General features: G+C 37.9%; 1 protein-coding gene across 1 annotated transcript; it reads left to right on the forward strand.

The window, feature by feature from the left end:
* Positions 1 to 706: 706 nt before the first annotated feature.
* LOC129877453 (glycine-rich RNA-binding protein GRP1A-like) lies at positions 707 to 1706 on the forward strand. The gene is made up of 2 exons (XM_055952955.1): positions 707 to 903; positions 1190 to 1706. Exons 1-2 carry the CDS (start codon positions 793 to 795, stop codon positions 1517 to 1519), a joined length of 441 nt encoding a protein of 146 aa, XP_055808930.1. The 5' UTR covers positions 707 to 792; the 3' UTR covers positions 1520 to 1706.
* The last annotated feature ends 15349 nt before the right edge of the window (positions 1707 to 17055 follow it).

Here is a 17055-nt window from a genome sequence, read left to right on the forward strand (position 1 = left end):
TTTAGGGATTTTGTTTTTCCTTTGTAAGATTTTAGGTTTTACACACAATTGATTTTCTTTTTCTTCTTCAAAAGATTCATAGTTTATGAGAATCAATACAATTCATCTCATTAAATTGAAAAAAAGATAAATCTTGATATATTATATCTAGAAGGTAAGGTGATAATAAGATATACTATATTGAGAAGGTAACGTAAAATTTGACCTCTTTCAATTCCTTTTAAATTTAGGACTCTTTATATTTAACATTTTCACCTTATTTTTTTTATATATTATTTTTAGTTTATTGACATGTACTTATTTTGAGTTTATTGAGACGTAGTGTACAAACGCCAACACTAGTAAAAGTAAAAATGAAAAAAATAGAAAACATAAGAGTTCCTCATTTTCTGAAGATTTTTTAGACTTGAAATATGAAAATAATTTAAACAATTTGAGAAATAAATAAAAAGCAATATTAAACTTAAGAAAATGCCAATATCACCTTATTTGTTTTATAAAACTCATTCATATAAATTTTGTTATTACTAAAATCTTCCTAACTCTAGTCAAGCGTTGCTATTAGTCAGAGAAAAAGGAATGACTTCGAAATTAATGCCATTAGGGATGATTTGGACATTTTCTTTGGCAAAATATCCTAGACCCTAAGCCCAATTACTTGAAAGCCCATCGACACCATAGCCGCCTCCGCCTATAAATAAAGGCTTTTCTACTTCACTTCCACCGCATCTCTCATTTCTAATATTTTTTCATTAGGGTTTTATCTTCTCTTGTTTCTCAGTTTATAGTATAATGGCCGCCGAAGTTGAATACAGTTGTTTCGTTGGTGGGCTCGCATGGGCCACCACCGATAGAACCCTTTGCGACGCTTTCTCTACCTACGGTGAAGTAATCGACTCGAAGGTCCGTTTGTCGCAGAGCAGAAATCAGATCCGAGCCCATTTTTTGGTTTCGTTGATGACCTTCTGTTACTGATTACTAACTCTATCTCTGGTTTACTTGATTCATCTGTTACTGTTACTCTGTTTATACTGTTATACCATTCCTTTAAACGGTACGTTCCGTCTTCCTTCTCTTTTTGTCAAGAGATGAAGAAAGATAGATCGGTTTTAAGTTTCTGTTTTACTCTTTGTAAACTTGTAGATCTGTCAGATCTGAATTTTGTCGTTATTGTTTTTGATTTTTTCAGATCATTAACGACCGAGAAACGGGTAGATCTAGAGGGTTTGGTTTTGTTACCTTTAAGGATGAGAAATCCATGAAGGATGCAATTTCAGCCATGAACGGTCAGGAACTTGATGGTCGTAACATCACTGTTAACGAAGCTCAGGCCCGTGGAGGTGGAGGTGGCGGTGGTGGTTTCGGAGGAGGCAGACGCCGTGAGGGAGGCGGCGGTGGCTACGGAGGTGGTGGTGGCGGCTACGGAGGTGGCAGACGTGAAGGAGGTGGTGGCGGTGGCGGCTACGGAGGTGGCAGGCGTGAAGGTGGCGGTGGCGGTTATGGTGGTGACCGCTATTAGTTCGATAGAGATATTAATTATGCCTATTGTTAATGGCCTTTATAGATTAGTTTTTATGTGGTTTAGGTGAAGTGCCATTACTGTTTAGTGTGATTTGAGTTGGTTGTCCCTTATATTTGGTTTTTAAGATACTGTGAATCTGTATTTTGCCAAGTTCCATGGAATCAAGTAAATGACAGTTTGCGAATGATTGTGTCATACTCCCTTTTTGCTCCCTTTGAAGTTTAATTGGTATTAGCATTATTCTAGTATATTCTTTGTTAATATATCTTGCTTTATCATCAGTGTATTTGTGTTTTGTGCGATCTTTAACTCTTTATTTTTTAAGATGTTCTTTTATCGTTACAAATATTTTTTTTTATATTTATACCTTGATTTTTAATTTTTAATTAAATATTAAGAGTTTATTTTATTTTGTGGAGGTGGAATATTTTATTGATAATGTCTTTTCAAATAAAAAGAGTGTATTATACGAACTATTAACATGTATTTTTCACATTAATAATTATTTTTTTATGTAAAAATAATTAATTTATTAAAATATTTTTTAGTGTTTAAAATAATTAAAATTTTCATTATTCAAGATATAAATGTATATTTAGTAGAATTTTGTTTTTAATTTTAGCCTTAATTAATCAAATTTTAAAGGTTAAGTTTTAAGGATGAATTAAATGAGTATTGAGAGTTATTATGAAATTTAAAAAGGGCAAAAATGAAAAAATATGATTAATTTATATTTTTTTTTTAGAGATGTGTGTCTTATTTCAAATAATTTAATTCTTTTAAAATGGTGGACTTGATAATTTAAATATGTAATTCACATTCTCAAAATTTGACACACCTCTTACTTTTTCAAAGAAATATCAACAATAATTTAAGATTGAATTATTGAAATTTGTGTACTGGTAAAATGTTAATATCCTAATTAACTTGTGCACTGCTATAACCCAACATTATTTAGATTGAATTGTTGATATTTATGTGCCTGGTTATGTACTTAATTTCTGTACTAATTAACACATCAATTATGACCCTCCTACTCAATTTACTCGACTATGCAATATAATGGCAGTCCAACTAACTCACAAGAATCGATTTACGACATCACACTACTCACAGTCAACCAAGCAAAATGCAAATGATAGACTCACACTCACAAATGAAATTCAATCAATGCACATGTATAGATCATAGGCTTATCCTTATTTTCTACACTGCACTTTTGAATAGCTTTTTTAGAATCACATTAGGATTTTCTTTGCTTGTAACGTAGGCTCGAGCTCAAGTAAGATACATTTACGAAAAATGACTACTTTTTCCCTCCAGAGACGCTCTTTGACTTAGCTACTTGTTTTCAATCCCCCAAATTCTTGTTGTTCCATTATTCACTCATTCTTTCTTCTCGGTAGTGGCTTCCACATTTGTTCATTCTTTATTACTCTTTTTTTTTACTTATTTTTTCTTTCACTTGCGGCCACAACCCCTACTTTTCTTTTCTTTTCATCACCATTCTTTTCATATCCTTTTATCCTCGTCACACCATTCTTTTCATCCCCTGACTTTTCTACTTCTCCTTATAGTAGCCACCCTCAGCTTAGACTTTTAGCTTGAGTTGAGGTACACATTGTCCTTGGGGAACTAAGGCCAAAATAGCGATTCATAGACAAAAAGGGAAGATGAATTGTGTTTAATCAAAGAAAAATGTCTATTAAAGCTCAATCATTTGGTTCATTCTGTTCACAAGCTACTATTTACTTCTATAGACTCTTGTATTTACACAAAAACAACCTAAACATACCAGTTCTACTAGATATACGCTTGAGAGAAAAGAAACATGGCAACAAAAACTTCAAGTGTCAGGATGCCCCACCCCTTATCAAAAGGATTGTGCATTTTCCTCAATTGCACGTCAAAAGACTCAAAAATAAATACAAAGGAAGTGATCATACCTACAACGCCCTAGGCGTCAATCGATGGTGGTGTAGTGGCACCAATGTCGACCGGTGCAATCAATGATGTAGGCTCCCTCAAAGGGTCATCGCCCGTAGCAGGAGTAAGCGTGCTGGGAGGCATCTCACTCGCAGTCACAGCTGGAGTCGGGATCACAACAGTCTCAGAAGGAGCGACTTTACAAGCCGACACTCCAACCTTTGCAGCCTCATGCAACTGTCTCTCGATCTCCTCTCTCTCCTGGGCTTCCTTTTGGGAAGCGCACTTAGCTTTCTTCATAGATTTCTTCTTAGCTCTCATTTCCTTTTCTGCCTCGTCAGAAGAACTATCCCTCTGTCAACACTTCTTACCTTTGCCCTTTTTATCAGGCTCAGGTGCCGAAACAAAGCCCCACACCCCATCTAGCTACATGGGTGAGATAGGTGCCGAAAATAGCTGGAGCAAAGTATCTGTAGCACTAGTAGGGACAATAGAGGATGATTTTTCTTCCAATTTACCCACGGCCTCTCGTAAGGACGCCAGCTCTACCTGTATAGATGCAGTCTCCTCATCACCTAGATGACCACTCTGAGTAGTGATATGTGACTCAAGGCCATTTATGCGACCCTGTACTATTGTAATCTCCTTCCTGAGTTTAGTGCAAAGCTGAGTCACTTCCTGCTGTATTTGTCTCTGGACCATCCTAGGTAGCCACAATATCACCTGATCCACCAATGCCCGTATCTACAACTGATCCTACACCAATCGCTTAAAGAGTGAGTAAGGAACAACGATCATCATACCTGAAGCTGCGGGTGTGGAAGGGGTAGGCCTGGTGTCATCCTCGGGCATCTCACCCTCCAAAGCTAGAGTAGGAGGGGTTGGACCTATGGTCATAGTGACTGGCCCAATAGGTTGACCCGGCTTGGTATTGTACAACGAATTGTCCAAATCCTTTATCAGTGCCGTATTTGTGGACTTCATCGCTGTGGTGCGCTTGTCAAAGTGTCGGCATACCCAGGTACCCGCAAACTCACACAACCTTCTGATCAAACATGGAAATGATAGTACAGCCCGCTCATTAAATGCCCAATCCCGAATTTCGGCTGCAATTAACTGACCATTTCCAAAATGAGCCATAATACAGGCTACTAGTGACACATGTATGGGGTGGAGGGTGTTGTCATCCGCTGTCGGTCGGAGGCGAGCACGCAAATGGCCAACCAAAACTTAGTCGGGAATGTGAGGGAAGCCTTAGTAATTAACTACCTGGGGTTAGTGACCCACAACGCATTTACACCCTCAATAGCAATATGATCGGTAATCTACCCCATAATCTGCTATCGCACCTCGGGGTCGCTCATCTTTGCCTCATCTCTAATCTCGTGGTGCCGATGCTTGTAGAGACCTATCCAAACATCGGTCTGAAATTATGGACCATACCTATTAATTGTGGTCTCGGAGATATCAATTACCTTTCCACGAACCATGACCTTATTCAGTGGTGGTGACTTCACCACCAAGGCCTCCTCGGGCATTGCATTCATCATCGCAGCTGCATAAGCAGAATAAAACTCCCGAATGAGATTATCACCATAATAGCCCAGGTCCTTAGTTATCCACTCAAATGATGCGTATAAGAAAAGATCTTTGAGCTTAGGTAGGGCGGACAAGTTATCAGTGATCGCCCGGACTTCTGGCAAAATGAGTCGTTTAGTCAAACCTTTGGACCCTTTGGTGAGATGATTGGAAAAGATGTCGTACTGACCCGAAACAAACCCCTTATTCCGCAGAAAAGAGATAACTTTGCTGCGTGTGACTGGGTCGCTCTCTCTTTCGTGGGTAAACTTTTCGATATCAACCATTTAGTCTCCATCACTGCTAGCTGCATTGGCTTCGCTAGATTGTGTCTCATCTGTGCTAGCCTTATTGGCCGAGCCAACTGCCCCCTCTTCAGACTAGGAGGTAGCGACGTCGGCTTCAGCAACTATTTTGAATCTCATAGTAGGAGGTGCATGAGGAGAGATAGTGGTGGTAACTTGAACATCAGATCCAGTGGAAGACTCACCTCCGGACCCCTGCTCTGATTAATGAGCTGATTCCTCAGATGTGGAGTCATGGAGGCGGGATCGGGATGCATTCTTGGTGCGTGGTCGTTCCATGATACCTATGGAAGTGACAAATTGTTAGTAGCTTTCCAAGATGATGCGACGAATATAAAAGGGTACTCACACTTCCCCATATGTTATACAAGCATGGCAATAGCCCTTAAGAAATGACGTTGCTCAATTTATCATAGGGTGATCGCAAGTTAAAACAAAAATAAAATTCTTTTTATTTTTCAGATTTTCTGAAAATTTTCAAAGTGTTTCAATATGGTGGACCTTCAAGGGCCGTGAAAGTCTTCACGGATCGTGAAGGATTTTGTGGTACCTTTCAGAACCTAGGCTTCATGGGGTACTATTGAAATTTTGTAAGTTTTGGTACCATGGAGCAACACCACGACCCGTGATGAAGTTCACGATCCGTGATCCTACACTTAGAGAATTGTGAGAAGAGTAGACAACAGACCTCCACCATAGATCATTAAGTGCAATATGATCCGTACTGAAGGTCGTTGTCACCAACCCCTCAGTTCTACTAGTGTTCGAAATTCCTCACATTTCACTACTCAATATTCACATAATTGCAACCACATTCCACACATTAAACTATTTAAATAATGCAAATTAACCTTCAACAACTCATGTTTAAGCAATCATAACTAAAATAAAACCACTAAGTTAAACTACTAATCCTTGAATTCAAAACACCCTATCCCCACATAATTAGCATATTCACAAACACACAAAGTTTGAACTTAACACAATAATTATGCATAACTTGGGTTGTTTAATGTATGCTTTACACCAAAGGATTCTCATAGTTCTAGGGACTATGACACTTGAACTACATATACAAAACACAAATTTCGACTTAAATTAGGGGGAAGTTATGAGATTTGCACGATTTGTCCTTGGAGGGATTTGAGATCTCTTTGGTTAGTAGTGGGGAAAAGGAACAATGTCTTATATTTGGGTGCATTTTGGGTCATAAACCCATTAACTCTAATTAAATTAAAACCGGTTTGGGCTAAATTTAACCAGCCGCTTAGGTTCACTACCTATGGTGGCTACTTGTGAAGAACACCATGGACTGTAATCGCTTTTGTGATATAGGACTTGGACAAAAAGAAGGAATCTTCCTTTGAGATTCACGGAAGGAAATACGGTCTATGAACTTCATCACGAACCGTAATACCTCCCGTAGTGATGGACTTAGAGAAAAGGTGAGTAACCTTACCTGGGATTTACGAAAGGAAAAATGGTCCGTGAAGTTCATCATGTGCCGTAATCCCTCCTGTAATCCTGAAGTTCATGAATCATGGGCTCACTCCACCACTCCACCATGGGAGGTGGTGCCCTATACAGTCCTTACGTGGTAGGAAACCTTTGGCTAATTTCAATGTTTTGTCGTCCTTTGAGACCTTGGACTCATAGAATACAATGTGACTATAAAAACATCAAATATCAAAATTTAACTTATCTACTACAGATACAATCCTTGGGTTGCCTCTCAAGTAGCACTTGATTTAATGTCGCGACAAGACGCAGGTCATTCTACTACTCAGACTTCGTGAAGGTTTTCCCCATGGGTTGCCTACCATGCAATGCCTGATTTAATATCACGGCATGATGCAGGTTCCTTGACTAGTCATACTTCATCAAGTTGGAGCTCTTTGAAAACTTTTGTTTCTTTCGGGGAACCCAAATACAGTTTTACACGCTGTCCATTCACTTTGAACCTATGACCATCTTGAGATTCTACATAAATGGAACCATGAGAAAATACTTGTGTCACGGTGAAAGGTCCAGATCATTTTGACCGCAACTTGCTTGGGAACAACCTCAACCTAAAATTAAACAGCAACACTTTATCCCTAATGCTGAATTTGGACTTCTCACTATGATTGTCATGATACAGTTTCATCCGCTCTTTGTAAAGAGTAGCACCCTCATATACATATAAGCGAAACTCATCCATCTCATTGATTCAATGTAGCCTCAATTGCGCAGCTTCCCTTCAGCTCAGATTCAATTTTTTCAGGGCCCATAACACCTTGTGTTCTAGCTTCACAAGCAAGTGACATGCCTTTCCAAACACTAGATGGTATGGGGACATACCAATGAGTGTTTCAAAAGCTGTTCGATATGCCCATAGAGCATCATCCAGCTTCCTAGCCCAATCAGTCCTATTAGCATTCACAAACTTGGTCAGGATCTCTTTGATTTCACAGTTTCACACCTCGACCTGCCCACTAGATTGGGGTGATATGGAGTGCCTACCTTGTGTTGCCGTACACTGTATTTCTCCAGAAGGATCCGAAAGATCTTATTGCAGAAATGGGAACCTCCATCACTAATGATAGCCCTAGGATTCCCAAACCTGGAAAAGATATTTGTTCTCATAAAACCAACAACGCTCTTGGTCTCATTATCTTGTAAGGCAACAATTTCCCCCTATTTTGAGACATAGTCAACTTCCACAAGATTACTTCATCCCATATGAGCTCACAAATGGCCCCATGAAATCGATGCGCAATATATCAAATAACTCCACTTCCAGGATTGTGTCATAGGCAACTCTTGATGCTTGGAAATGTTCCCTTTCCTTTGGCATTGGTCACAACTCTTCACCAAATCATGTGCATCTTTATAGATAGTAGGCCAATAATATCCATATTGCAGTATCTTTTGTGCAGTACGACTCCCACTATGGTGTCCACCTACATGAGATGAGTTACAGGCATCCAAAATACTTAGTATTTTTGCTTTTGGAATACACCTCTTGATGAAATTGTCGGTGCACATCCTGAATAAGTATGGCTCATCCCAAAAGTACCTACAAACATCATGTAAGAACTTCTTTCGTGGCTGGAAGGTAAGATCCTCAGGCATAATATCACTGTTAAGATAGTTAGCATAATCACAAAACCATGGAATAAGGTCAAGAGTTGCAGATAAGACCTATTCATCTAGGAAGGAATCATCGATGTCAAGCTCGTCCTTACCTCTATTTTCATCTTTCATCCTGGACAAATGGTCAAAAACTTAATTTTCACTACATTTATGGTCCTTCACCTCAAAATCAAATTCCTGAAGCAACAACACCCATTTGATTAACCTTGGCTTAGAATCCTTCTTGGTCATCAAATATGTTATGGCTGTATGGTTAGTGTGATCTATTACCTTGGTACCCAAAAGGTACGCTCTTAATTTTTCGAATGCATACACTATTGCCAACAGTTCCTTCTCAGTCATAGTATAATTCTTCTGGGCTGCATTTAGCGCTTTGCTAGTATAGTATATGAGATGAAAGATCTTATTGCGCTTTTGTCCTAGCACAACCGATAAATCCACACCGCTATCATCACACATGATCTCAAATGGGACAAACCAATTTGGAGCAACAATCACCAGTGCTGAAATTAACCTCTCCTTTAAATATTCAAACAATTCATGCATGTCTCATAAAAGTAGAACTTTATCTCCTTCTCCAACAACTTGCATGAAGGGTGTGCAATTTTAGAGAAATCCTTGATACAACGCCTATAGAAACCTACATGACCCAAGAAGCTTCAAACACCCTTTACAGAGATAGGGGGAGGCAGTTTCTCAATCACCTTTATCTTCACCTCGTCAACCTCAAAACCTTTCTCAGAAATTTTATGGCCTAGCACAATACCCTCTTTTACCATGAAGTAGCATTTTTCCCAGTTCAAGGCTATGTTAGCCTCTTCACATCTTTGTAATGCTAAGATTGAAAAAATAGTCATCGAAAATATCACCTACCACAAAAAAACTCATCCATAAATACCTCAAGAGTGTCCTCTACTATGTCAAAAAATATAGACATCATGCAGCGCTGGAATATAGCAGGTGCATTACATAGTCCAAATGGCATGCGGTTGAATGCAAATGTACCATAAGGACATTTAAAAGTCATTTTCTCTTGGTCCTTTACTTCTATGGAGATATGATTGTAGCCAGAGTACCCATCCAGAAAATAACACCAACCTTTGCCTACTAACCTATCTAGCATTTAGTCGATGAAGGGCATTGGAAAATGATCCTTCAAAGTCCATTTGTTAAGTTTTAGATAATCTATACAGACTCGCCATCCAGTAACTGACTTAAGTGGGACCAACTCATTCTTATCATTTGCGACGACTATCATACCTCCCTTCTTAGGGACAGATTGCAAGGTCTAACCCAGCTGCTATCTGATATAGGATATACCACACCTGCATCTAACCACTTGATAATTTCCTTCTTTACCACCTCATGCATATGCGGGTTTAGTTTCCTATGGTGTTTACTACAAGAACTGTAATTCTCCTCCAACTAAATTTTGTGAGTGCAAATGCCAGGAGAAATACCTATATTATCCGCAATAGTCCAACCAATCACCTTCTTGTACCTTTTGTAATACCTCAACTAATGTTGTAACCTGTCCTTCACTCAAATATGCAGTAACAATCACTGGCAAAGTGTTTTTCTCTCCAAGAAATACGTACCTCAAATGGACTGACAATTCTTCAAGCTCAAGTACAGGTGTCTCCTCTATGGATGGTTTAGCGGGTAGAGTCGGCCTGTTCTTCAAGTAAGGATCCAGTTTCTTAGGGGCATAGTTATGTGATTCTGTAACCTTCAAAGCATTCACAGGCTCATCATACCCCTCAATACCATTACTTGTGAAATTCATAATTAAAGCTGCTAAAGGCTCAACAACAAGACTTTCTTCAATAGGCACATCAACGACACTCTATACCTCAACATCTGTTACGACCCAAGTCTAGAGCCTAGACGTGACACGACGAATAAGACACTAGAGGTACCTCTCCCAAGCCTCTTAGTATTCATTAAGAATTTCATTGGTAATGGTAAACAATAATAGGCAGAAATAAAAAAACATTTTTCATTTTGTGTCCAAACATACCTCTACTAAGTGACTTAGCAGGATCTAAGACATGTCCCTAGCTCACCCTCAAATTAAGTGTCAAAAAATGCCTTAATAAAAGTCTTACTATTCTACATAACATAAGCTTAGAATAAAAAGGATGTTGTTCCCGAAAACATGGGAGCTCACCACAAGAAATCTTCAAACTAATTTGAGCTAGCCACGTGGAGGAGGTCGAAGAGCGACGTCGGTCCCTACATGGTGATATCATGTAGGCAAAAGTATGCGTTAGTACTTTGAATGTACTAAGTATATGAGTATGCTATGAAATGAAGAACACAAGAAAGACATGAGAAATCAATATGCATAAGTGAATACTTGTATTAGATATCATCATATGAAACCTTAAAATATTTATTTTTGTGGGGAAGTGACCATAACCGACATTTAAGACCATGCGAGCTATTACATGAAATCCAACATAAGCCCCTACGTTGGCACGGGGAGACTACTTGCCAGGTAGAAATCCATTTAGATTACATTCATTTATTTAACATTTGGTGGCTACAAAGGCCTAGCCGACAAGGGTTCCTATGGTGGCACATAGTTAATGCAACATGAGACTTTACCTAAGGACCCCTTAGGTCGAGTCCCTATCTACATGCTACATTTGGTGCTAGGTCAAATCCCACGGAATAACTTTTAAATATCATAATAACATAAGCATTGTATAAATTTAGACATCAAATCATCATCGGTGATATAACTCATTAAAACCTTTAGTTTATAATATCATCATGACTACCATGCCCTATTTACCATTCTACTAATGAACCTTGATTTATAAGAAAATTAGGTCTACAATCAGTGATGGCATTCCAGGTACCATGCTAATCGGACCTTCCATTTTGGAAAGATGTTCAAAAGCATTGACGGCCTATAGGAAGGTCAAACATGTCATATCATAACCTTAAACATTTTATTTGATTCAATGTGAGAATTGTCCTTTCACATTGAAACCTTACTTTGGCTAAGAAGCCCTTTCATCAATCAAGCATTTCATAAAGACTCCCTTAAACATAGGCATTTGCTTCCTAAACTTTTATTTGGAGTCAAACTTTCAATTCAACTTCATTTTAACATAAGAAGACTAGGTGGGTTCATTTCATATAACTTTCAAATACATTTAAAGAATATTTATCTGCATGAGAGTGATATGAATGTATCAAATCAAACATTTTAAAAACAACTCATCATATGCACTTTAAAACTACCTTTCAAACCTTCATATAAAAACATTGATAAATCATCCATTCCATGTAAATAAGAATCAAACATAAGTTAATATAGGTAATAAACTTCAAATATTTAAGAATCTATACATTTGGAATCGTTGTATGAAAAACCATAAAAACTCATTACTTGGAATTGAGAGTCAATATATATCAATATAAGTAAATAAACTTCAAATATAACATAATCTATGCATTTGGAACCATCATATAAAAACTCATAAGATTTCATCATTTTGAATTGAAATGCTAGGTTGAGAAAATATTTGGACTCCATGGGTGGAAGAACCCATGGATGAAAACTCACATACCTTGAGGAGTCAACTCTTGAATGAAAAACTTGAAAAGAAATGGAGGCTTGATCTTATTGGAGATGGAGGAAGAAGGAGACTTTGAGAGCACTTGGGAGGTTAGGGTTTTTTTTTGTTCTTAGAGTGTGAGTGAGAGTGAATGAGTATAGAAGACTTAGGGGCCTCTTAATAGGTGAAATATACCTACAAAACGACCTCACTTTTGGTTATAACACAAGAGAAGACTAAAATGCCCCTAAAATTTGGAAAATGGGCTAAAAACTCTACTGGCGCTATAGTGGTGTATTGCGCCAGAGCCAAACTACTGAGGCTAGTTTTTGGCGCTCTACTGGCGCGCCGCGCCAAGCCCTACTACAACGATAGTCTATGGTAAAAAGGTCATAATGTTTGACTCTGAACTCGAAATGAGGTAAACTCGGTGGCGTTGGAAAGAGGACCCAAAGATCTTTAATTTGATAGGTTATGGGCCACCAATTCGTTATATACTAAGAGATATGGTCATTTAAAGTTGACCCTTATACGAACTCATTCAGAAACTTAGCCGATAGAAATTCTTTAGACTCGGCTTGGTGTTAGAGATCTCTTATGACCCCTAAAGACATCAAACACACTTCAAATACTTAGGAATTGATCCTAACTCATATATCCAACTAGAAGTCATCAAGTTTGATCCTATACGCATGTGAAAAATGGTTTGGGTCTTGGTGTAGAAATTTTTGGGGTGTTACATTATCCCCCCCTTGGGAACATTCATCCTCGAATGAGAATCATTAGCATAGAAGGGAACATGGCACGAGGACTAGCAACCCAACATATATACAATGACACTTGAAATGCATTAAACATGAAATCTTCAAACTTAAACATAAAACATAGCTTTTAAATTCAACTTCATGAACATGCATGCATGCATATGCGAACTTTGGAAAAATTGAAACATAGGAGCCTTAAATACTTGAGCTTGGATAACTTAGTGCCTTAGGGTTGAGTAGTCTTGAGTTGAGTGAAACATATGAGGGTAACATTTCATCATATCCTTTACCACTTTCCATGTGGCACTTTCAACTTGTTGATTTCTCCTAAGGACTTCGACGGATGAAACTTCTATTTTCCTCAATCTGTTGACATGCCGGTCTAGAATTTTTAACCGGAACCTCTTCATAGGTCAAATTATCATCAACATTCACTATCTCCAAAGGCACAATGGAACTAGGACTTCCAACGTATTTCATCAACATAACCACATAAAATAGCGGATGAACCGGGGCTAACTCAAATGAAAAATCACCTTCATAGGCCACCTTACCAAAAACCCTTAGGATTCTATACCTCTACAGGAAAATCTATCCCGGGAGTATTAACCCTTACTACCATATTCCACAAACCTCGAGAACTAATAATGAAATACCCAATACATTGTATTCACCCATATGCGATCAATACCACATTCAAGCCTAGTTCTATAACTATTCTAATACACTCATTTGAAACCCTTAATTAGAAGTCACCAATAGCCTACTAGCATCACCCGTATACCTACAACCACGTATTCAAGCCTACCATTTTAACCACTTCATGGCTCCCTTGAAGTCTTAATCACCTAAGAATGTTCATGTCTACCTTAGCATCTCCACATCCACATTTTCATTAAATCCTACCAAGTGAACACCGATATACTCTTACCTATCTATTTCACACAACAAGATCCCGTCTATCTTCTTCTCTACATCCATAGCCTTAAATGGCATAAGCATACTTCAATCATCACAATACGAAACATCTACTCCTTTTCTATCTATCATGACTCCTCATATAATCAACCTCAGAACACATAACTGACCTTGATAACTAAGTACTCTATCTCCCCCTTGTGAGAGAACTTCAAATTTCTTATCAACCACCAATTTCTTTTATTTAACTAAGAATGGACCCGTGTCTTGCCTTACTTTCACATCCGCTACCAATGATGATTCCAAACCATTTTGTACAAGAAAACCACCCCTATTAATATTAATCCCCCTTTGGATTGGGACTCTTCTTGAAGGCATCTTTTGATAATCGCAAACGACAATTGTTAGGGGGGGGAAGATCTAGAGTATGCTCTATTGCACGATATGGATCATGAAAGAAGGGAAACTTTCCCAAATGCCTCATAGTCTCCTATTCATAATTGTGGCGCGTTTCACAACCATGAACAAGACCCTATTTGACACGGTATATTAGACTCCGAGGACCATTTTAAAACCTCGTACTGATACCAAGTTTGTCACGACCCAAGCCTAGGGCCTAGACATGACACGGCAAATGAGACATCCGGAGGTACCTCACCCAAGACTCTTAGCATTCATTAAGAATTTCATTGGTAATGGTAACAATAATAGGCATAAATAACAAACATTTTCCATTTTATGTCCAAACATACCTCTACTAAGTGACTTGGCGGGGGCTAAGACATGTCCCTAGCTCACCCTCAAATTAAGTGTCAAGAAATACCTTAATAAAAGTCTTACTATTCTACATAACATAAGCTTAGAATAAACAGGATGTTGTTCCCAAAAATATGGGAAGTCACCACAAGAAATCTTCAAACTAATTTGAGTTAGCCACGTAGAGGAGGTCGAAGAGCGGCGTCAGTCCCTACATGGTGATATCATGTAGGCAAAAGTATGCATTAGTACTTTGAATGTACTAAGTATGTGAGTATTCTATGAAATGAAGAACACAAAAGAGACATAAGAAATCAATATGCATAAGTGAATGCATGCATTAGACATCATCATATGAAACCTTAAAATATTTATTTTTTCTGGGAAAGTGACCATAACCGACATTTAAGACCATGCGAGCTATTACATGAAATCTAACATAATCCCCTATGTTGGCACGGGGAGACTACTTACCAGGTAGAACTCTATTCAGATTACATTCATTTATTTAATATTTGGTGGCTACAAAGGCCAAGCCGACAAGGGCTCCTATGGTGGCACATAGTTAATGCAACATGAGACTTTACTTAAGGACCCCTTAGGTCGAGTTTCCATCTATATGCTACATTCGGTTCTAGGTCAAATCCCACAAAACAACTTTTAAATATCATAATAATATAAGCATTGTATAACTTTAGACATCAAATCATCATTGGTGAAATAGCTCATTAAAACCTTTGGTTTATAATATCATCATGACTACCATGCCCTATTTACCATTCTACTAATGAACCTTGATTTATAAGAAAATTAGGTCTACAATTAGTGATGGCATTCCAGGTACCATGCTAATCGGACCTATCATTTTGGAAAGATGTTCAAAAGCATTGACGGCCTATAGGGAGGTCAAACATGTCATATCATAACCTTAAATATTTTATTTGATTCAATGTGAGAATTGTCCTTTCACATTGAAACCTTACTTTGGCTAAGAAGCCCTTTCATCAATCAAGCATTTCATAAAGACTCCCTTAAACATAGGCATTTGCTTCATAAACTTTCATTTGGAGTCAAACTTTCAATTCAACTTCATTTCAACATAAGAAGACTAGGTGGGCTCATTTCATATAACTTTCAAATACATTTAAAGAATACTTGTATGCATGAGAGTGATATGAATGTATCAAATCAAACATCTTAAAAACAACCCACCATATGCACTTTAAAACTACCTTTCAAACCTTCATATAAGAACATTGATAAATCATCCATTCCATATAAATAAGAATCAACATAAGTTAATATAGGTAATAAACTTCAAATATTCAAGAATTTATACATTTGAAATTGTTGTATGAAAAACCATAAAAACTCATCATTTGGAATTGAGAGTCAATATATATCAATATAAGTAAATAAACTTCAAATATAACATAATCTATGCATTTGAAATCATCATATAAAAAACTCATAAGATTTTATCATTTTGAATTGAAATGCTAGGTTGAGAAAATATTTGGGCTCCATGGGTGGAAGAAACCATGGATGAAAAGCCACATACCTTGAGGAGTCAACTCTTGAATGAAAAACTTGAAAAGAAATGGAGGCTTGATCTTCTTGGATATGGAGGAAGAAGGAGACTTTGAGAGCACTTTGGAGTTTAGGGCTTTTTTTATGCTTAGAGTGTGAGTGAGAGTGAAAGAGTGTAGAAGACTTAGGGGCCTCTTAATAGGTGAAATATACCTACAAAACGATCTCACTTTTGTTTATAACACAAGAGAAGACTAAAATGCCCCTAAAATCTGGAAAATGGGCTAAACACCCTGTTGGCGCTATAGTGGCGCGTCGCGCCAGAGGCCAAACTATTGAGGCTAGTTTTTGGCGCTCTGCTGGCGCGCCGCGCCAAGCCCCACTACAGCAATAGTCTATGGTAAAAAGGTCATAACGTTTGACTCTGAAATCGGAATGAGGCAAACTCAGTGGCGTTGGAAAGAGGACCCAAAGATTTTTAATTTGATAGGTTATGGGCTACCCAATTTGTTATATACTAAGAGATATGGTCGTTTGTAGTTAACCCTTATACGAACTCATTCGGAAACTTAGCCGATAGAAATTCTTTGGACCCGGCTTGGTGTTAGAGATCCCTTATGACCCCTAAAGACCTCAAAACCACTTCAAATACTTAGGAATTGATCCTAACTCATATATCCAAATAGAATTCATTTAGTTTGATCCTATACGCATATGAAAAATGGTTTGGGTCTTGGCGTAGAACTTTTTTGGGTGTTACAACATCAAACACAAACATCACTGTCATATCTTTTGGATGCTTCATAGAGGCACATACATTCAACTTGACTTCTTCATTTTTTTAGCATTACTGTAAGCTCTCCACGCTCTACATCTACTAATGCTCTACCATTTGACAAAACTGGTCTACCCAAAATGATATGGACCACAAAATCAACCTGAAAATCAAGTTTGAAAAAACCAGCAGGAAAGATGAACCGACCCACTCGCACCAACACATCACACAAAATTCTTACCATTCATTTCACAGATCTATCCACCATTAATAG

This window comes from Solanum dulcamara, chromosome 12 (genome assembly GCF_947179165.1).
Source record: "Solanum dulcamara chromosome 12, daSolDulc1.2, whole genome shotgun sequence".
NCBI lineage: Eukaryota > Viridiplantae > Streptophyta > Magnoliopsida > Solanales > Solanaceae > Solanum > Solanum dulcamara.